This window comes from Thalassophryne amazonica, chromosome 15 (assembly GCF_902500255.1).
Source record: "Thalassophryne amazonica chromosome 15, fThaAma1.1, whole genome shotgun sequence".
In the NCBI taxonomy this organism is placed as follows: Eukaryota; Metazoa; Chordata; class Actinopteri; order Batrachoidiformes; family Batrachoididae; genus Thalassophryne; species Thalassophryne amazonica.
This window is the reverse complement of record NC_047117.1, coordinates 41,531,137-41,554,470: the sequence shown is the minus strand read 5'-3', so window position 1 is coordinate 41,554,470 and position 23,334 is coordinate 41,531,137. Positions and strand designations below refer to the sequence as shown.

At 41.2% G+C, this 23,334-nt stretch overlaps 1 protein-coding gene across 2 annotated transcripts in view; it reads right to left on the bottom strand.

Moving 5' to 3' along the window:
* si:dkey-76b14.2 (DENN domain-containing protein 1B) overlaps window positions 1-23,334 on the bottom strand; it is a 109,268-nt gene that overhangs the window by 49,352 nt on the left and 36,582 nt on the right. For both annotated transcript variants that reach the window (XM_034188216.1, XM_034188217.1), the window contains exons 4-9: window positions 19,219-19,268; window positions 19,020-19,139; window positions 18,873-18,942; window positions 18,680-18,760; window positions 13,182-13,235; window positions 2,901-3,011 (exon numbers count right to left, since the gene is read on the bottom strand). In XM_034188216.1, the coding sequence (XP_034044107.1) occupies window positions 2,901-3,011; window positions 13,182-13,235; window positions 18,680-18,760; window positions 18,873-18,942; window positions 19,020-19,139; window positions 19,219-19,268 (486 nt within the window). The remainder of the gene's footprint in view (window positions 1-2,900; window positions 3,012-13,181; window positions 13,236-18,679; window positions 18,761-18,872; window positions 18,943-19,019; window positions 19,140-19,218; window positions 19,269-23,334) is intronic.

The following is a 23,334-nucleotide window of genomic DNA, read 5'->3' as shown; positions in this document are numbered from 1 at the left end:
TAATATCAGCCACTTCCTCTATCTGTCAATGGTACATCCCAGAGAGGGGTTTGGTTTTCCATACCTCATCCTCCTCTTCTTTAACACCATTTGTCTTCAGCTGTCTGAGGCATTCTTGTAGCAGTAGATCTCAGTGGGACATCTTTCTAATGTATTCATGGATGCTCCTCGTCTCATCCTTGACTGTGGCTCTGACAGTCACTAATTGACACCCTCACACTTTCCATTGCTCATAGAGACCCAGGGTGCTTGACTATGGGTGGAAACTTCTGTGCATTGTCAGATGTTTTTTGTGTCATGACATCAATGACATCTATCTCTGCTTGTGGCCAACTTCTATTCCAGGTGGATATCTGATGACTGGTAGGGTGAACAGCAATATCTTAGTCCCACGGGCTCCTGCCACAGAACCACTAGTTGGACACAAGTGATTGCCAGTTCCTGGTGAAGGCTGTCAGTGCACCGTTAGCCTTGTATAGTGCCAAGCACTCCAGCATCCATGTCTGAGGCAAGGAGTTGTAGGCTTTCTTGTAGTCAACCCAGGCTGTCCTGAGGTTGGTCTGCCAGTAGTCGAATGCTGGTGTACTGCTCTGTCAACCAGTAGCTGGTGCTTTGACCCTGCAGTATTGTTCCCAATGCCTTTCTGAGCTGTGCTTATGTGTTGACTCATACGCTGACACAACTTGGTTGCTGTGATGCCTGAAAGCTTCATGTTGTGGAGAGGCAGGAAATTGGCCAGTAGTTTGACAGTGTCAAACCCTTGTGGGGGCCTTCATGATCAGTACTGTTCTGTCCCATGTTAGTCAGTCTGGGTGAGTACCTGTTGTTAGTTGCCTGCTCCAGTACTTAAATGACCACATCAATATCCCAGACGTTGAATGCCATACTTAATGTTATACTCTGATTAGAAAGTGTTCCTTTAATTTTTTGAGCAGTGTGTACAGACACACACACACACACATATATATACACACACACACACACACACACTGGGGAAAATAAGTATTTGACCCCCTGTCAGTTTTCTGTCAGTCAGGTTTTCCCACCTACAAAGAATGGAGGTCTGTAATTTTTATCGTAGGTACACTTCAACTGTGAGAGACAGAATCTAAAAAAAATCCAGATAATCACATTGTATGATTTTTAAATAATTAATTAGCATTTTATTGCATAAAATAAGTATATGACCCCCTACCAACCAGCAAGAATTCTGGCTCTCACAGACCTGTTAATTTTTCTTTAAGAAGCCCTCTTATTCTTCACTCATTACCTGTATTAATTGCACCTGTTTGAACTTGTTACACACTCAATCAATCACAATCCAACCTGTCCACCATAGCCAAGATCAAAGAGCTGTCTAAGGACACCAGGGACAAAACTGTAGACCTGCACAAGGCTGGGATGGACTACAGGACAACAGGCAAGCAGCTTGGTAGAAGACAACAACTGTTATGATTATTTATTAGAAAGTGGAAGAAACACAAGACGACTGTCACTCTTCCTCGGTCTGGGATTCCATGCAAGATCTCACTTTGTGGGGTAAGGATGATTCTGAGAAAGCTCAGAACTACACAGGAGGACCTGGTTAATGACCTGAAGAGAGCTGGGACCACAGTCACAAAGATTACATTAGTAACACATGATGCTGTCATGGTTTAAAAGGGCAGCAGGCACATCATTTTGCAAGCTGGGACATGAACTGTATGTGCAGGGGGCCCCTGCTCAAGCCAGCACATGTCCAGGCCTGTTTGAAGTTCACCAGTAACCATCTGGATGATCCAGAGGAGGCATGGGAGAAGGTCATGTGGTCAGATGAGAACAAAATAGAGCTTTTTTGAATCAACTACACTTACCATGTTTAGAGGATGAGAACAACCCCAAGAAAACCATCCCAACCGTGAAGCATGGGGGTGGAAACATCATACTCCGGGGGTGCTCTTCTGCAAAGGGGACAGGGCGACTGTACCGTATTGAAGGGAGGATGGATGGGGTCATGTTTTGTGAGATTTTGGCAAACAACCTCCTTTCCTCAGTAAGAGCACTGAAGATGGGTCATGGCTGGGTCTTCCAGCATGACAGTGACCCCAAACACACAGCCAGGGCAACTAAGGAGGGTCTCCGTAAGAAGCATTTCAAGGTCCTGGAGTGGCGTGGCCAGTCTCCAGACCTGAACTCAATAGAAAATCTTTGGAGGGAGCTGAAACTCCAAACCTGAAAGATTTGGAGAAGATCTATATGGAGGAGTGGACCAAAATCCCTGTTGCAGTGTGTGAAAACTTGGTCAAGAACTACAGGAAATGTCTGACCTCTGTAATGGCAGACAAATGTTTCTGTACCAATTGTTAAGCTCTGTTTTTCTAGCGGGTCAAATACTTATTTTATGCAATAAAATGCAAATTAATTATTTAAAAATCATACAGTGTGATTTACTGGATTTTTTTTTTTTTTTTTTTTTTTTAGATTTTGTCTCTCACAGTTGAAGTGTACCTACAATAAAAATTACAGACCTCTCTGTTCTTTGTAGGTGGGAAAACCTGCAAAACTGACAGGGGGTCAAATACTTATTTACGAGTAACTCCCTCAAGATGTGACCTTGTTCTTCTAAGTGATAACAAGCTTGAACATCGGTGAACCAAGTGCACTGAAGTTAAGGAACACTATGTTGAAAAATAATGCAAGAACAATCTTCCTCATGTGACATTATCTATGTGAAGTCGAGAACTTTTCAAACTGCCCTGCCCAAAGTTTTGAGAAATAAAAAAATAATTTAATTAAAAGAAAAGAAAGAGTCCCACACAATTCTAGATCATTAATATGCCCTGAGTGTGAGGTGACAGTGCTAAGCTCTGCAATACTGTGCGGTATTTATGTGAGCACAAATAAAAGTATTTAACACTTACAGTGCTGAGTTTGGTGGCAAAGACGAGGATTCGCCTTTCAAACAGCATGCTGGCATAGAGTTGCAGCAGGTTCCCCACATCAACTGCTACAATCAGCTCTGTTAAATTCCTCTGAAACACACATTTGAAGATCTGAATACATCATCATATTGAGATTTTTTTTTTTTCATTAATTCAATCATCACTTAGGGTGCTATCTCAATGGGTGTGACTGTTGGTGAGCAGTTGAAGATGCGAATTAGAGACCAAACACACGAATCTCATGAATCTCTGTTATCTCATTAAAGTGGCCACTCACAGCTGAAATGATGACATGTTTGCACACAAAGTGTTCTGTCCTTCATTATCCATGTGAATAGACTGTGGAAATTTCCCACAATGAACCCAATAAGGACAACATAAAATTAAAAATAATAATAATAGATAGATAAACTTTACTGATCTCACAGAGGAGAAATTCACATGTTACGTCAGCTCTTAAGAAAACACACAAGGTGGGTGCAAGTAGAGGAAAATGTTCGTCGAACAGCATGTGCAAGGATAAGCAATAATAATAATACTTGTAACAGTACAAGACATAAGAAATGAGGTAGAAATAGAATATGTATATATATATATATATATATATATATATACATACACCCATACACGCATACCCATATGCACACACATACCTATACACATATACATATGCATATATATAAACATGATTGGGATTGAAAGGGAGATAGGAGCATCTTCTTTACAATATGTGAAATGGAGTTTGGATGTGGTAAGGTGACATTATTCATATATATAGACATTATTGTAGAGGGTGAAGAGGAAAGGCGAGAGGACAGTGCCATGGGGGGCCCCAGTGCTGCACTTTACCACCTCAGACTGACAGCCACGCAGCTGCACGTACTGCGGGCGGTCAGTGAGGTAGTCCATGGTCCAGGCAGCGAGGTGTCCATCCACACCTGCCTCCTCCAGCTTCCCCCTCAGCAGTGCCATTTGATAGTGTTAAAAGCACTGGAGAAATCAAAGAACATGACTCTCACAGTGCTCCCGCCGTTCTCCAGATGGGTGAGCACTCGATGCAGTAGGTAGATGACAGTGTCATCTACCCTGATGTTGGGCCTGTAGGCGAACTGCAGTGGGTCCTGGGTGTCACTCACCACGGTGCGGAGGTGAGACAGGATGAGCCGCTCCATGGTCTTCATGAGGTGGGAGGTCAGGGCAACTGGTCTGTAGTGGGCTGGTTCCTTGGCGTGTGGTGTTTTGGGAACCGGGACCACACAAGAGGTCTTCCACAGGGTGGGAACCACCCCCAGGCTGAGGCTCATGTTGAAGATGTGACTGAGGATCTCACAGAGCTCATCTGCACAGGTCCTCAGTAGCCTCGGGGAGATCCCATCAGGTCCTGCTGCTTTCCTCTGCTTCAGCCGCAGGAGGTGGCCTCTCACCTCAGTTGGAGTTACAATGGGGGGGGGGGGGGGGGGTGTGTGTGTGTGAGCTGAGGTGCTGAATGCAGTTGCGGGGGGAGGGACGAGGTCCGGGGTGCAGTGAAGGTGACCAGGGGGTAGAAGGTGGTGGGTCAGAGGGACTGGAGGGCTGGCTGCTGGAGACATGTGGGGGGCCGGGAGCAGGCGGGGGAGCAGGCGTGGAGGAGCCAAAATGGTTAAAGTAGCTATTTAGCTACTCTGCGAACCGAGAATCCCCATCTGCAGTCCTGCTGGCACCCTGCCCAAATCCGGAGGCAGTCTTGAGGCATCTCCACACATCTCTGAATGTTGTTCCGCGGCAGTTGCTCCTCCATCTTCCCTCCATACACCTTCTTGGCTGCACGGATCTTCCACTGGAGCTCCTGTTGCACTCTACGCTGCTCCTCTCTGTCTCCCGAGTTGAAGGCCCTCTTCTTCTGGCTTATCAGGGCCTTCAGCTCTGGGGTCACCCAGGGGTGGTTGTTGGGAAAGCACTGTACCCTCCAGGTGGGCACAGTGCTCTCCACACAGAAGCTCATGTAGTCAGTGACACACAATAAAGCACATACAGTTCATGCCCCAGCTTGCAAAATGATGTGCCTGCTGGATCTACTGTCCTGTCTTCCATGGCCACTTAATAATCCACTGCTTATATGATCCCTTTGTCCATTGCTCTGAGATTTGCACACAGTGATTGTTCACACACTGGACCAGCCTTTTCTCTGTGACACCGCAATGTCCAGCAGTGCTTTGGGGGTGTGTGTCCTTTGATTTGATTTATTCTGCAATAAAATTCTATGTCGCTTTAGCTGTTCCCTCTGGGTTTTTTCCCCACTCAGGGTGTCCACAGCAAATCTGTGGTAGAGCTGCACATTGATTTGGCCTCCGTCCTCCTTCATTTTGGCTCTAATGGACAGATGATGTTATATTTCCACAGTATTTAGCAGAAAGATTTTTCCCGGTTTAAAGACACAAATTTGCACTGTGGAAGAGCTGGATTTGAGCAGAGTGTGCCATTAAATGAAAACATGTTGTCATATTTCCTCCCTGACCATGCATCCCTCACAATGACCACATCAAAAAACTCCCACCGCATGTCCTCAGAGAGAGAGAGAGAGAGGGAAAGACAGAGGGAGAAAGAGGGAGGGAGAGAAAGCGTAAAGCGTTCCAGATAACAAAGACTGAAAACAACACAGCGCTGCAGAATTGTGCTCTTCAATAAGAAACAAACAAAAACATTAAATGCATAAGTCTAGAAAGCTCGAATGAGAGTCCTAATCTGCTGCAACTGCAGCCAGGATGGCAACAGCTTGTACACTTCCAGAAGTGATTGTTCCTCTCCGATCATCTCCGCTTTTGTGGAGTACTCCCCAGCAGCTCGTTTGTGTACCCCCACCCCCCAATCTCCATTTCTCCCACAGTTCTCTCATGACATAAGGACTCCCAGTGAGTACATTCACTGGTCGCACAACACCAGTGATGGCTCTAGGAGCATACTGGGTGGAGCCTTGTCAAGACTTAATTTCAATGTTTATTTGTGGATGACAACTGGGTGATATTCATCTGAATGTCTTTTCACCCACTTTTAAACCAGCGAAAATGCAGCTACATTATCAACATGTCACAAAACACAAATTTATTTCATCAAATGGATGATTCATTCAGATGAAGCATTAAACAAAGGTGATACAGGTTATTGTGGTGAAATTCATTTTTCACTGATAGGTAAAATTTGGTTTACAAAAGACGTTTCTTCATTTAATGATTAATGATTATAAAATGCTATAAAGACAGAGCTATGTCAGCTGCACGCTGCCACCTCAACATGAAGTACTCACTCTATAGTCACCCTTTTCTTGACTTCAATGAACATAAATACTTGTTTTATAAAAAATAAAATAAAGGCATCTTTCTTGACTTCATATTTAAATATTGTCAGCACTGTAACTCTCCCCCACTTCTCCTTTCTGTCTGGATTCACCCCTGGTTTGCTGTCTGAGAAGGAAGAATGGATAACGTGTATTTATGCAGAAAACACAACCAGATTGACAGGTAAGAAAGATTTATCAGTGTTTTTTTTTACGTCACATCATCCTCAGAAAGATACAAAGCTGCATTTGGGTGGAGGAAAAAAGCGTTAGTAATTTCTTGTTAATACGTTGTGGGTGTTTGTAGCAAGGACAGTCACAGAGCGGAACAGGGTTTTAACAAAATTTAAAAAAGCATAAAAATGTCTTTGTAAAGCTCAGTGCAGGTGTGCTGCCATCACCACTCTTTGAGAGATGACTGTTTTTCACCTTGAAGCTGCAGTGCAAAACCGCAGATGAATAGCCCGCAGCTCCTGAAATTAAGCGAAGTAGGCAATTCAACCAGACGCCGACCTCCTCTTGCCCACGGGCCAGTGACACCGGTTTTAATGCTGTGATCAAGCCACAATACAAAAATAATAGTAACGCACAGTGAGTTGGAGAAGTAACTTTAATCTGATCACTGATTTGTAAACATTAACGCGTTAGATTACTCGTTACTGAAAAAAGTGGTTGGACTAGAGTAACATGTTACTAAGTAACATGTTACCAGCATCACTGCATTTGTGAATGTAACTCCATATTATAATGCTTGATAAAGGTTTCCCAATGTAATCCCTTAGCCATGTGGTTATATGAATGACAGTTTGATGCAGTGCCTTATGAGGTATCAGCAATCACGGTGTTCAGCTATAGTTACAGCCTCCTTCCATATTACTTGAATCATTTGACATGATATTATGTATTGTAGAGGGAAAATATACCGATCCCTTCCACTCTTTTTTGAGAAACATTGTTTTGAAGCATTTCATGGATTTTCTTACGCATTTGTTTACAAACTGGAGATCCTCTTCCCATCTTTGTTCCTCAAAATATCAACTTTTCATGCATACTGCTTTTGTATAAATCATGACAATAATTGCTTGTTAACATCACCTGTTTGAAATAATGTCATTATTTATTTATTTTACCTCATTGCTACGATTTAATGATTTTACGTCATTGCTGCCCCTAAATTGGAATGGAATGAGATTTATTGTCATTGTCATTACAAGTGCAACAACAACGAGATTACGTTTACACTCCAATTACCTCAGACAAGATACAGCAATTAATCCACAATTCTTACTTGTTTAATGTAATAATGGCACACATCAAAATTAAAGACAACACATATACATTTGACATTGTTTATGTGCTCTAAACTTGAAGCAGTCCGTCATCCGAATTGAGGCAAAGTGGGTGAGGGCCGCAACAACATGAGTCGCGCCGCCACCAGCTTGGGGGGGAGTGGCGTGTGCAGGGGCCGGGATGGGGTGGGGGAGGTGGAGCAGAGATAAAGGAGAGAGGAGGAGAAGCGAGCGCCCTTGTCGGAGTCCCAAGCTGTGAATTGCCCCCAAATTGCCCTCATCACAACTGTTTTTGAAATGTGTTGCAGACACAGGAGAGGAAACAGCAGTCTCTGGACAAGAGGCAGGATGCACCCTGGACATGCTGCAAGTCCATTTCAGGGTCACATATAGACAGACAAACACATGCACACCTACAGTATGGTCAATTTAAAGATTCCAATTCACCTAACCTGCATGTGTTTTGGAAGTGGGAAGAAGCCAGAGCACCTGGAGGGAACCCACACAAACAAGCAAACTCCAAACAGAAAGGACCAGGCAGGAAGTGATCCTATGACGTTCTTGCTGTGAGGCAACAACACTAACCATTAAGGCACCATGCTGCCAAGGACGCTTAGCAAAATTATAGTGACCACACATAACATGAAATATCTTGGATAGAAGTCAAAGTAAATGTAACAATGACCGTGTGTGTGTGTGTGTGTGTGTGTGTGTGATTTTCCATGCTGTCCCAACTTTTTACCCAAGTCTGTGCTCAGCATAAGTCCAGTCCTATTACTGCCAGGGTCACAGGGAACATTCTTGGGACACAGACCTTGGACAAGTTCAAAGATGGCTAACCTTGACCTATTTTAAGAGTTCAAAAGGTCACATTCTGTTTCCTATTTTATGCTCATACGGCTGAGGGTATTTTTTTTAAATAGTTTTTATTTAGCCAATTGTTTCAAAAACAGTAATAACATTCAGTACACCGGAAATAACAAAATTGACAGAAGCAATAGTAATTGACAGAATTTGGAAAAGTTATGTATGTTTCTTGTTCATTATTTCACCAGGTATAAGTCTCAGATACACAATCCGTGGATCCCTAGGTATTTTAGCATTTAAAATTGAATTACATTGTTCCAAAATGTTTGTATTTTTGCACATGACCAAAAGATATGGGAGTGATTGGCGTTCTCATGCCCACATCCTCTCCAACATTTCTGCTGTTGTTTGGTTTTTATATGTGTGAAAACACAGTCATCTGTTGGTTGGTTGTGAACAGTGAGCTGTGAACATGAAGATTTGAGGAAAGATGGTGCCAGAGTTTACCGGCAGTCGTCTATCTGCTCTGCGATTTCTGTGGTTATTGCTGTATTGTTATTTATTCTGTGTGAAAGCATCACTGGATTGCTCGTGTATGATCGCCAGGCACTCATTGATCTGAAGCTTTCTCACGAGCTGGTTTTAAGTAACAGTTTTGGGGACCAAACATCCAGACTCCCTCCTCCCTTGAGCTCTGTACCTGCTTCCAGCTGCGCTCACCTGTCTTCACGCGGAGGAAGCAACCCAGAAAGCGCGGGAAACGTGGAGGTGTCCTTGTGAAAATTAAGGCTCATTGGAGGTCCAACCGTGGAATTGTCCCTCTCTTCAGGACTCCTGGATTCCCAGTATTTAGAAGATCGTATGGATTACGATGGCTCCACCCTGTGTTCCCTGCGCGTTTGGACACCGGCCTGCGTCATCTTCCGCTTGCAGCACCTCAGCTCAAACGCCTGGCGAAGCGCCGCGTGGTGGATTTTGGCACCCTCCGGCCGCTGTGTCGCTGCTCCTCGCAGGTCTGTGAAAGTGTGTCATTACGCCTTGGTTTACTGAATGCTAGATCGCTAGCTAACAAAACGTTTTTATTGAAAGACTTCTTTACATCGCGCACTCTGGATATAATGCTGCTAACGGAGACCTGGCTCCAAGTCGGTGAGTTTTCACCTTTCTCCGAGCTTTTACCACCTGCATGCCTTTACTTTAATACGCCTCGGATGACTGGCAGAGGCGGTGGGCTTGCTACTGTATACCTGTCGGCAGGTACCGGCAGGCAGATCTGTTCTCCAGCTTTGAAATGCAAACTTTTGTGATAAGCTCTGACATTCCAGTCCTGTGCGCACTGGTGTATCGCCCTCCAAAGCCAAATAAAGACTTCATGCAGGACTTTACTGACTTTGTGGCCAGCTTATCATTGAATTACGATCACTTTCTGATTGTTGAGGATTTTAATATCCACGTCTGTTGCGAATCCAAGCCGATGGTTAAAGACTTCTAGGATTTGATTGACTCTTTTAATTTTACTCAGTCTGTGTCAAGCTGTACGCACGAGAAGGGGCATATTTTGGACATTGTGCTCTTTTTCGGTCTTAATCCTAATGTAATTGAGATTTGTGAAACCCACTTCTCTGATCACTTTGCTGTTTTATTCTCTGTAACGTTGTCTCGGAGCGTGGTCAGTCCATGCGCCATGGCGCGCCGGGTGCACACATTCAATACTGAGTCAGCCGCCCTGTTTTCTGATGCTTTTCATGAAACTTATAGAAACGACTCAGATAACGCAACTCCTGATGAACTCCTTTCTTATTTTAATGGTGCGTGCACAAAGGCTTTGGACTCTGTGGCTCCTTTACGGCTGAAGCGCTTAAAGCCCATGGCACAGCCTTGGTTAAATGAGCGCACTTGTAAACTCAGGTGCTCTTGTAGGCGTGCTGAGCGACAATGGAAAAAAGATAATCTTCACATTTCCTTGCAAATACTGAGGGACAGACTGTCTGAGTATCAGAGAGCAGCTAAAGCTGCTAAAACTAGATTCATGTCAGATCTTGTGTCCTCAAACTGTCATAAACATCAGGTGCTTTTTAACACTCTGAATTCGCTCATTAATCCTCGTGCGAGCAATACTGCTGTGCCCTCAGCCAGCCTTTGTGAAGATTTTATCTCTTATTTCAGAGATAAACTCTCTGATCTTAGATCATCTCCTGTATCTGAGGTGGAGTCAGCAGATCCATCCATGTGTCATGCTGTTTTTGATTGTTTTAATCCTGTATCTGCTTGAGAGCTGACTAAAACTGTTAATCTTCTTGAGTCTTCTTCCTGCACTTTGGACATTGTTCCAGGTCATTTGTTTAAAGATGTTTTTCAGTGTATTGGTCCATACATTGCTGAACTTGTGAATGCTTCTCTATCAAGTGGCTGTTTTTCGTCAGCTCTTAAACATGCTGTAGTCCAGCCGCTCATCAAAAAGAGCAATCTTGACCCAAATGTGTTGTCCAACTATAGACCGATCTCTAAATTGCCATTTGTGTCTAAAGTCTTAGAGAAAGCTGTCTATGACCAATTGCAGGCTTATCTGGATCTTAATGAAATAGGGGATAAGTTTCAATCTGGTTTTAAATTAAGACACAGCACTGAAACAGTCCTTTTAAAAGTTTTTAATGACCTTCTTTTAACTGTTGATGCTGGGAACTCTGCGGTTCTTCTGCTATTAGATTTATCTGCAGCCTTTGACACAGTGGACCACAGTGTCCTTGTGACTCGCCTCGAGACGCACATAGGTATTAAGGGTTCAGCGCTAAATTGGTTTCGGTCCTATCTTTCCGACAGAGGTTTTTCTGTTAATGTAGGACAGTACTCTTCCTCTGTGTCTCCTCTTAAATATGGCGTGCCCCAGGGCTCAATTTTAGCACCACTTCTCTTTGCTTTGTACATGATCCCTCTTGGGTCTGTTTTTAAAGAGCACAATGTCTGCTTTCATTGTTTTGCAGAAGACATTCAGATTTACCTTCCTGTAATTTCCTGTGATACCCAGGCTGCTGTAAAAATATTACAGGACTGTCTAAATGATGTACAAGTCTGGATGAGAGCTAATTTTCTGAATCTTAATAAAAATAAAACTGAGATTTTAGTGTTCGGGCAAAGTAACCCTCTACAAGGACAAGACAGTGCTATTGGTCCTCTGTCCACTTTTTGCCACCCTTTTGTAAAAAATCTACAGGTGATAGCTGACCCATTGTTCAGATTTGATAAACACATCAGCTCTGTCATCAGGGCCAGCTTTTTTCAGCTGAGGACTCTTTCCAAGATTAAACCTTATTTTACTCGGGTTGATTTTGAAAGAGCTATCCATGCATTTATAACATCACATCTGGATTATTGTAATGCTCTCTACAGCGCCTGCAGAGTGTACAGAATGCTGCAGTCTGCCTTTTGACTAAAACAAAGACGCATGAACACATCACCCCTGTGCTCTGCACCTTACACTGTCTCCCTGTCGGCTTTCGTGTTAAATATAAAGTTGTGCTGATTGTTTTTAAGTGTCTGCACTGTATAGGCGCAATGTATCTGAGTGAGCTCTTGCAGCCGTACACTCCACATAAGGCTCTGAGGTCAGCTGACCAGCTTCTCCTGGCTGTTCCTAAAGCCAGGCTTAAATCCAGAGGTGATAGAGCCTTTTCTGTCACAGCACCAGGACTCTGGAAGGATCTTCTGCTGACTATCAGGTCCTCAGAGTCGGTGGGACAGTTAAAGGCCAGACTGAAAACTCATCTCTTCTCCCTGGCTTTCAACAGTGGCTAAGTGGTGTATGCTTTGCTCTGCTATTTAGCTCTGTATTTTTAGATTTTTTATTTATTTTTATTCTTTTCCTTTGTTAATATTTTACACTTTTGTATTGCTATTATTGTGAAGCACTTTGGTCAGCTGCAGCTGTGTTTTAAATGTGTTATATGAATAAATTTGAATTGAATTGAATATGTGGGGTAATAAAAAAACATGAGATTTTTCAATCCGAATTCTCGCCATCTTCTCGAGCGAGTTGTGGATTGTTGTGTGTTGCACATGGAAAGCCAATCACTTCCAGACAATGATACATTGTTCCCATTTTGATTTTAAATATAAGGAGTTCATCCCATTGCCCTTTTGAAGACAGTTATACAATTTCGATACAATCTTAATGGGAGTTTTTTTTATATGTATCTGTCAAAAATAAAATCATGTTATTAATCTCCACTGATAAGTGCTTGTGTATAAGTGCTTTTTGTAAAAAATTTGTAGCTGTAGGTACCGGAACAAATCTCTGTTTTCAAGTTTAAAGTCTTGTTTGAGTTTATCAATGGTCTTAAAGGTTTTCCCTTCAACAAGTGTGCATAATGCTGTTATCTCTGTCCATTCAGTGAACGTATTGTCTAGCATATTTGGGCCAAAATTGGAGTCAGAGAGGGCCATATTAGTAATTTACTATCTCCTTCCATTTTGTTTTTCTTAATCTTAAACCAGGTTTTCTAAACTTCAACTAAAATAGTATTATCTCCCTTATGGTCTGTATTTTCTTTCCCTGATAATTTTACAGAAGGTGGCACCTTACCTAAACTTCTCATAGTATGGGAGGCAGGGTGAGACCTCCTCGTTCTTTGTCTAATTGGAGAGTTTGTCCTAGGTTTAGCATTTGCCCAAATAAATCTAGATCAGCTGAGGGTATTTTAGCATTGCCTTATGTGTCTAATTTGGAGTTGTAGTTCCTGTGTCCCTTACACCACACTGTCTTGATGTTATAGATGATTACTCACATACAGTTGATAAAAGCTACAGTTTTTATGAATCCACCAAAAACATTTGGCAATAGTTTTCAAAAATGCTCACATTCTCTGGGATGGAAGGGAGACTCCTGGGGTCTGGAGCAATGAAGAATGGAACCTAAAAGAAAAATAAGCAAAAACATCTAGAACAATATTACAACTGTAACAATTTTATAACACTTGATGGTACAGTGCTCTAAAGCAGGTCTCCCATTACCAATTTCTGGCACACGAATATCTACTTTAGTAGCTCAAAAAAAAAAAAAAAAAAACAATTGGATACCTAGTTGGGGCAGGCTTTCATGAGCAATCTGTGGTAATTGTGGTGTTACAGAACATAGTGACGAACTATGAAGATTTTGGAAGCGAGCCATCATTTTCAAAAATCATCATCCTCCACAAAACTAAATAATCGGCTGTGATCTGTACAAATAAGGGATAATGTGTGTCTTTATTACTGCATCTTGAAATAAATAATTTTTTTCTTGAATGTAGATTTGATTACTATGATGCCAGGTTAAAATTAAAACACAATGCAGACTGTTCTGGAGCAGAGCACTTTCAAAACTACAGCAGCCAGCAGAGCATACTGGTCAGTAGTGTGTGTGTGTGTGTGTGTGTGTGTGTATTAAATGTTCACAGACTCACTGTTCATTGACCTCTTAAAATCTCCTCTGGGAATATAATATACTGTACATCCATAATCCCATGAAAACTATGCCGCGCTCTTCATCAGAAGGCAGTTTTCAGACTTTAACAGATACATTTTAGCTTTGTCATAATGTGTTGTTATAAGCAGAGACACTCGCACATAGACTGCATTCAGTAATATTGTGAGCATGCCCACTAGCTCCTGTGTTGTCCTGCATTCAATGGCACTTATAATTGGCAAGAACATAGTGTATAATCAGGTATACAACCCCTGGCAAAAATTATGGAATCACTGGCCTCGGAGGATGTTCATTCTGTTGTTTAATTTTGTAGAAAAAAAGCAGATCACAGACATGACACAAAACTAAAGTCATTTCAAATGGCAACTTTCTGGCTTTAAGTAACACTATAAGAAATCAAGAAAAAAAGATTGTGGCAGTCAGTAACGGTTACTTTTTTAGACCAAGCAGAGAAAAAAAATATGGACTCACTCAATTCTGAGAAATAAATTATGGAATCACCCTGTAAATTTCCATCCCCAAAACTAACACCTGCATCAAATCACATCTGCTCATTGACATTAACCCTATGTCATGAAATTGACCCTATGTGTCTTTTTGCAAGGAATGTTTTCACAGTTTTTGCTCTATGGCAAGATGCATTATCTTCTTGAAAAATGATTTCATCATCCTTAAACATCAGAAAAGTGTCCAAAATATCAACGTAAACTTGTGCATTTATTGATGATGTAATGACAGCCATCTCCCCAGTGCCTTTACATGACACGCAGCCCCATATCATCAATGACTGTGGAAATTTACATGTTGTCTTCAGGCAGTCATCTTTATAAATCTCATTGGAACGGCACCAAACAAAAGTTCCAGCATCATCACCTTGCCCAATGCAGATTCGAGATTCATCACTGAATATGACTTTCATCCAGTCATCCACAGTCCACGATTGCTTTTCTTTAGCCCATTGTAACCTTGTTTTTTTTCTGTTTAGGTGTTAATGATGGCTTTTGTTTAGCTTTTCTGTATGTAAATCCCATTTCCTTTAGGCGGTTTCTTACAGTTCGGTCACAGACGTTGACTCCAGTTTCCTCCCATTCGTTCCTCATTTGTTTTGTTGTGCATTTTCAATTTTTGAGACATATTGCTTTAAGTTTTCTGTCTTGATGCTTTGATGTCTTCCTTGGTCTACCAGTATGTTTGCCTTTAACAACCTTCCCATGTTGTTTGTATTTGGTCTAGAGTTTAGACACAGCTGACTGTGAACAACCAACATCTTTTGCAACATTGCGTGATGATTTACCCTCTTTTAAGAGTTTGATAATCCTCTCCTTTGTTTCAACTGACATCTCTCGTGTTGGAGCCATGATTCATGTCAGGCCACTTGGTGCAACAGCTCTCCAAGGTGTGATCACTCCTTTTTAGATGCAGACTAACAAGCAGATGTGATTTGATGCAGGTGTTAGTTTTGGGGATGAAAATTTACAGGGTGATTCCATAATTTATTCCTCAGAATTGAGTGAGTCCATATTTTTTTCCTCTGCTTGGTCTAAAAAAGTAACCGTTACTGACTGCCACAATCTTTTTTTCTTGATTTCTTATAGTGTTTCTTAAAGCCAGAAAGTTGCCATTTGAAATGACTTTAGTTTTGTGTCATGTCTGTGATCTGCTTTTTTTCTACAAAGTTAAACAACTGAATGAACATCCTCCGAAGCCGGTGATTCCATAATTTTTGCCAGGGGTTGTACACAGGTATACTTTAGACTGTCATTGTGATGAACTGGGCCTGATTTAATTATTTTGTAATAAGGAAGGTAAAAATTGGTAATGAGAGACTGGCCTAGATGGCAAACATGCATATATAGCATTTCATTACAAAATTCTGTTAAACTGCTCAAACAGTTTCTTGTGAGAAGAAAAAGTGAACATTGCGTTAGTTCAGACAGTCCACAAAGTCAAGCCTCAAGTCAAGTCAAGTTCATTTAGGGCATCCTATTTAAATTACTTTAACATGCCACACACTGCTGCTCTGCAAGCCAGTTTGCTACCCAACTGCACTCAAACTCCTTTAATGCTGGGGCTGTCTTAATCCATGTCATGTTTGCTGTTCCTGCTTTTTCCGTTTTTTGTTTTTTTTTTGTTGTTTTTTACCTGTTCCATGTATGCACATAGAATGGGAGCACCAACATTAACTATAAACAGTTACATTTCTCTGAAACACACATTTGAAGATCTGAATACATCATCATATTGAGCTATTTTTTGTGTGTCTCTGTTCTGGTGAGACCCAGGAACAGAGACACACTGCCAAATATAACTTGCAGCAATGAAAGTAAAATATTTTCTTTCATGAAAGTGATCCCGTTGTGCTGCCTTGGTGTTACTCTGCTCTGCTTTCTCTCTCATTCTCTCTCTGTTCCCCAGGCACCGCTAAATGGGGCTGATTAAGTGCACCTGTCAGTAATCATCTTCACCTGTATTTAAAGCCTGGTGGTTCAGTCACTCCACCTCTGCCAGAAACTCAGTGTTCATCAGGTGGTAACCTGGGCTCCCTATTTTCCAATATAGTTAACTCGTGTTTCTTGTGTCCTCGTTTCATGTGTGTCCTGATTCTCATTTTTGCTCTTTTGTTCCAGTGTTTCAACCTGCAGTCAGCTCCGTTTGCAGCCGCATGGTTTTGGTTCCTTGCAACTCCACTCATCCTGGTCCAGCCTGTGCTTCTGTGCTCCTGCGTCTCTACCAACATTCCTGCATCATTGCATTCATTGTTAATACATTTTTAGCTTGTTTTTTACACTACAGCTCCCAACATTTTTGGGTCCAATCCTTTCATTTGGTTAGATCATAACAGATCCTAACTGAACTATTTTATATGCAAATGCCTTTGACAGCACTTAATGTAGTGTAATGTAATGTAAGTATAATATAAGTTGCATCTTTTGCCATGTAGATCTTATTGTTCCATTAAAATCAACAATAAATAACCATATCAACTGTGAAGTTATGTTTTAGTTGCTGTTTGTTTGTCTGCCATCAAAAGAACATGAATGGATTTCAAGGAAATTTGGTGGGGAGGTTCAGTTTTAGACAGCTGTCACTCAGAAATGACCAAACCCATTTTTTGTATCATTCCTCTGTAAATTCAGACATTTTAAGATGTGGGTCATTCCCACTCACCACTTACGGTTAGCCTGAGTGGTGAGTGGGAGTGACTCATTTTGGAGCCAATCTCAAGTGGCAGTTAACGGAATGGCAAGATTTGTCAAAATCCACATTGGCTTCATTCATCATTACTACAGGTTGGGGCTTGGTTCCATGCCAGATAACCCAGATATGGTGAACAAAAAAGTATTTTTGGACAGACATGGTCCACTGGAGCTGAGTAAGGATTGGCATTTCATAAAGAAAACAGATGAATCTTGGCTTGAGTTGCTACTTTGTCTTCTGAATTTCAGCTGAAATTTAATCTGTTCTTTTTAAGAAATTTCTTCTCTGTGCCACCCCACCATAAAGCTGTGTAACTGGTGACACAACAGACAAACGTTGACCTGTGCAGTTTCTCCAGTCAAAGCCACAGAAGCTGACACCTCCTTCACAGTTATGTCCACCAAAGACGGAATAAAATCATTGGCGTTTATTTATTTGTCTGTCTGTTAGCAGAATTAAGTCAAAACTATTGAACTGATTTTGACTACATTTTCACCACAGATAGATATTAGGCCATAGAAGAACCCATTAAATTTTGGAGGTGATCTGGATTCAAATCTAAATTCTGGATCAAGATTTCACTTTACATAGGCTTTGAAGGATTATGTCCAAACCACTTCATGGATTCTCACCAATTTGGCACCACATATAGATATTCGGCCATGGAAGACTCTGCTGAATTTTGGAGGTGATCTGGATCTGGATTCTGGATCAAGATTCACTTTATACAGGCTTTGAAGGATTACGTCTAATCTGCTTCATGGATTCTCAGCAAATTTTCGCCACAGATAGATATTAGGGCATGGAAGATTCTGATGGATTTTGAAGGTGATCCGGATCTGGATTGGCAGATGTCAGAAATTTCTGTTTGCTCTTGTTATCCTTATATTGTTAAGCTTCCATCACTTCTTCATGTGCACTCAGGTTTTGAGAACTTGTCAGACTTGTTCAGACAGATGTACTATACGTAACATGCTGTCTGTGTTTCTCAATGATTGATGAAAATGTAGTGCAAAAGACATGATATCAATAGGTTTATGTATCTTCAAATTATCATTTTTATTTTCTTTAGACATGGCAGGTGATGGATGTGTGAACATTTTGATGCCCACTCACAATAATGCTTCCATTAAGTTTGTCCAGTTAATTCATGCATGGTAGTTTCATTTCAATTCCACTGTGGTGATGCTGCCCTTGTTGGTGCAGACGAGCACCTTGCATGACAGCTCCCTGACACCGGAGGGTGTGTGTGTGAGAGAGAGAGAGAAAAAATGGATGAAAGGGATCTATTGTAAACTGATTTGAGCATCTGCATCAGTTGGAAAAGTGCGACATAAATGCATTTCTGTTATGGTAAAACTCACAATGGCTGTCAAACTTTTGTGCAAATTAAATAATGTTTTTAACACTTTAATTATTAGAGAGATGTGGGTTATTAGTGTCTGCAATTAAGCACTGACAGGTTATTTTTTCCTATCGCAGTTAGTCTGTGTGCCCAGCAGTTAGTCAACAACACTTGGCCCTGTGAGACTCACCCCTTCTCTTCCCTCTGGGTGTCTAATTGGATGGGACATCCCTGTGTTGAACAATAACTGCTCCCCCTCAGAAACAAACACAACAAGCTACCCACTGAGAAAAACAACCACAAAGTCAAATGTGGCTCGATGTTCTCATGGGTTACTTATAGATTTACCATCTGCAGAATGAGGGATCCAGCAGCCAGTGGTACGGGCTGCTTGTAGAGAGCAGCCAGGAGTGATTTCATATCTGAGGTCTGTTGATGAGATTGCGTAATATAAGTGATGACAATACATTAGAAGAGCAGGAAAAGAAAAACAAAAAGCAAAAAAAAAAAAAAAAACACCACCATAGCAATAATGTCTCACCTGGCCTTTTGTAAGGTAGTCAGCCAAGTTGTTGAGAAGTTTGTAAAACACTTCAAACCAGGGAAGATAACTGCATAGAAAGAAAATTAAAGCTAGAGTTTGCACTGTACATGTGTTTTATCCACCCACCCTCTGTCATGCACACACCTGATTATGCAAAGGCAGATCTGTGTGCTGTTGGTGAGACGACAAAAGCCAAAACGCTGGCATGCCTCAAGGTCAGTCAGTACAAAAGTAAAATGCTGGACAGCCACGCCATCTCTCACTCTGAAAAAATGAGTGCAATAAGAGAAGAACAACTAGTAAAGGACAGTTGCAGGAAGGTAAGGCAGCTGAATGTACTCACCTCTGGATGTCGTACGGAAAGCAGAATCTAGGTAATGTTTTACACGAGTCCTGAGAAGCAGGCAAGAAATGTAACAAAGGGTTATTATTGCTTGTGTGCTCAAAGTAAACAGATGCCAAAAACAGCTGTCACTGAAAGCTCTCATTATGCAGGTCAGTGAAAAAACTCAGGAAATAAACTTCAGTGGCGCAACGTCACCATCCAAGAGATCAGTCAGCGAGGCTACAGGCTTTCAGTGGGTACAGCAAAAGGAAATCCAGGTCCCAAACACAGGTCAAAATAACATGTCTCACCAATAAAACTATTCCAAAAACAGCAGACTAAACTCTAAAATCAAACAGGTCCAGATAAAAACCAAATGTGAAATGTGAGAGAGCAGGGCTGTTCCTAACAATCTGTCAGAGAACTAAAAAGAACATGTGTGATTAAAAGATGCCAACAATTAACCTAAAGAGGAGGAAACACAGAGACACAGGGACTGAAGGATCCAAATAAGGTGCACAAAATGTTACTGAGGTGACACCAGAGGGCTACTGCTGAAAGCACCTGCCAGGTTGATGCATCATGTCTGATGCTTTGGACTTGCACTTGTCACTAAACAGCTGCTAAAGTAATCTGTGCCCGATTACTCTTACGACAACAACCTGTAACGCATCTGCACTAACTAACTAACAGGCTGTCACCATGGCAGACATAATGAGGCAATCATTAAATGAATCCTTTTCCACACTCTCGACACAGTGCGCATTCAGTTTGGATTGTTCTGTGTGTGCATGCAATTTTTCTTCTATCATTGTGCTGTTGGCGATGGCCTTTTTTCATGTAGCGGCACTCTGCTAAATCGACATAAAAAGGACAGCGTTGGAGAATTAACACCTTTCACTGGACATTCTGTGGCTGGAAAACAACTGACGGCCCATTACTTATGCAACCCCATCATCTTGGCTTTTAGATTTTTAATTAATTTATATCAAGATCTAGAGATTTGCTTTGAATTTGAGTTTAATTAACCCCCACCACCAGCCTCATTTTGGCTTGCCAGTATCTCACAAATAAAAAGTGAAATTTCCCATCGATGGGATATACAGGCTTAGAAGGGGTGTTAAGGGGTGTTTGTGGTGTATAGCACCTCTGCGGGAGCATCCCCAATTTTGTTGTCTCCCCCCCCTACAGTGACAGTAAAGACTATTCTATTGTTTTCTTAATGTATCTATTTATATATTAAAATGTTCACATGTGGTGTTTTCAGACAGGTACGGTTGGGCAGATGGCAGTGATAAAAGAAAAAACTGGTTAGTTAGTTAGTTAATCCTAGTGAGTTACCAGTTGTCATCATCAACACTAAGTTTACTTTAGCAGCTGTTTAGTGATAAGTCAGACGTGATGCATCAACGTGACGTGCTTTCAGTGATAAGCCGACCAGAGTGGAAAAGGTGAACAAAAAGAGGGGACAGGACTTAAGAGAGATGTGCAATCAGTTTTGCCAGTGGTCAGACATTTTCAGAGAAAAAATGCACAATAGGAAAAAGCTCTGTGACCTGCAGACCTCTTTACCTTTGGGACACACAGTAATCCTGCATCTCAAGAACACAGAGCATGGGTTGGAACAATCAGTTTAATTAAAGCTGACAGATAGGGGAGGAGCTAGCTCATAAAGAATTCTGTAGGACAATATCAAAACCTTTTAAATCTCATCTCACAGGGACAGGATGCCAATGAAGGGAGGCCAGAAGTGGGGTAACATGGTCAAACTTTCTTCTCCTGCTTAGAACTGCTACTTGCACCAGTTATACAGCTTCATGATGAAGAGGTACAGAGGAGTTTTTTTTTTTTGTTTTTTTTTGTATGAAGAAGACATGAAAGTTTAGCAACAAATTGCCAGACATTGCATTTGAGATGCAAGACTAGATTTGATCTGTTGATCTCCTCCGCTGTACTCCACTATGAAGCTAAGAGTGGTGATGTAAAATGCAGAATATGCACTGTGCACAATTTCTGAAATAACAGCCACATAAGCCTATAGGTTCTTCTGGGTGTCTTGGTGTCTTTCCTCACTCTTCTCTTTCTTGCACAGTCACTCAGTTTTTGAGAACTGTCTACTCCATGCAAATTTACCATAGAGTGCCATACTGTTTGTATGTCTGTGTAATTGATGGAAATAAATTCCAAGACATATTCAGTGGCAGCTTCAACATCAGAGACCCTCGTCCACAATGACCAGAAAAGACTCCAAGCTGTCACTGATGTTAAAGGGGGCAACACACAATATTAAGAACAGGGGTATATAAACTTTTTATCAGGGTCATTTGGGTAGTTTCTGCTGTCATTATGATTTCAAAAGAGTAAACACAGTTGTTTGACAATAAATGGCTTCACCCAACCACTAACCATGAGTGAAAAATAGGTTTTTGTGTTATCATTCATATTCTCCGAAAGTGGCCACAAAACCAAAAATTCTGCCAGGGTACGTAAACTTTTGAGCACAACTGTATTTTTGGAGAAATTAGCGATTTTAGCTAGCCAGTAAACAATGGACATTGTCCTGCAATACAACATGGGAGTTCTGGGTTTGGGGGTTTTAAATGTTATTGTGGTTCATGTTAGTTTAACACTGTTGTTAGTGTTATTAATTTAGTGAAGTGGTGCCCAAAGTATTCCAAAAGGGCTGCAGGTTTTCTTTGTAGCCACTGACTCCAGCAGGTGATTTCAAGGATGAACTCATCCCATCTGCTCAAAGTGATGTTAATCTGTGTTTTTGTAGTTCAACTAGTTTATTAGGGCCCAAGTAGGAAAAAGTCCTACGAGGACCCTATTGCAATTGTTCTGTTTATTATTATTATTAGGGCCCGAGTAGGAAACAGTCCTACAAGGACCCTATTGTAATTGCGCTGTTTATTATTATTATTTATTATTTATGATTAGAGTAGGAAAAAGTCATACGAGGACCCTATTGTAATTGCACTGTTTATAATTATTATTATTTATCATCATTATTATTATTATTATTAGGGCCCGAGTAGGACAACGTCCTGCGAGGACCCTATTGTAATTGTTCTGTTTATTATTATTATTAGGCAGTGGTGGGCACAGTTCCGATAATCTGATAACTGATAATTATCAAAGATAATGTTTTCATTATCGGATTATCTGTTCAGATAACTTTGAAAACCATTATCGGACTAATTATCTTCCGATAAATTTTTGTCCGATAATTTTTAGAGCGTTAACGTGGTAAACAAAACTGAACAGCTACAAACACTTATAAAATTTAAAATCAGTTGAGCACCTACCTGTTCAATGTTTTGTAGCAGATGTGTAGTTCTATCCTCTGCAAACAGACGAGAGCTGTTTCTAGAAGAAATCACTCCGTCCTCTGCACGCAAAGGAGAACTGGCCACCAAAAAAACCCTAATTTCTCTTAACCCCACACTGATATGTGGGCAATATCACCCAAGTCATCCAGAGGCATACATTTTTAACTGATGGTTCAAATTTTAACCAAACTAATTTTGGACAAGTTATTTAAATTAACATCACATCTGAAGTTTTATAAAGTGAAAATATCAAAGTAATGCGCTAATTTTTAAGGTTTTAGTGTGGACATGCTGTGTTCAGGTGCATTATGGGTATCTTGGTACGTTCACGACATGAGAAATGCATTTGAGACACTCTGATCAGGCTCCACAGACAACAGCATTAAACTCTAGTGCCTAAAACTCTCCTGAATATATTCTATGGCTTTATAGACATTGTTATTGTGTTTGCGTTTATTAAATTCCACGCATCTTAAATGTAGCAGACACAGATTATCTGGAATTTTTTTTAGCACGTTTTCAAGGTCTCTACTGCCATCTACTGGCCAGGAGTGTTCATGGCAGTACTGACCCTGAAGCTGGTCTGATATTTTCAATCACTGTACTCGGATAAAGCTCAATCTGTACAACAGAACCGCACGGTGTAAAAGTTCAGAGCGCACGATTTATGTTCTCACACACATTGTACGTTCAAAAACCACACATCGGACTTGTGTTTCCAGAAGCAAAACATAAATAGAAGCTGTTTTTTTCAAACTTAATTTACAAAAACTCTCGATGGGAGACATCAAAGTTAAAAAAA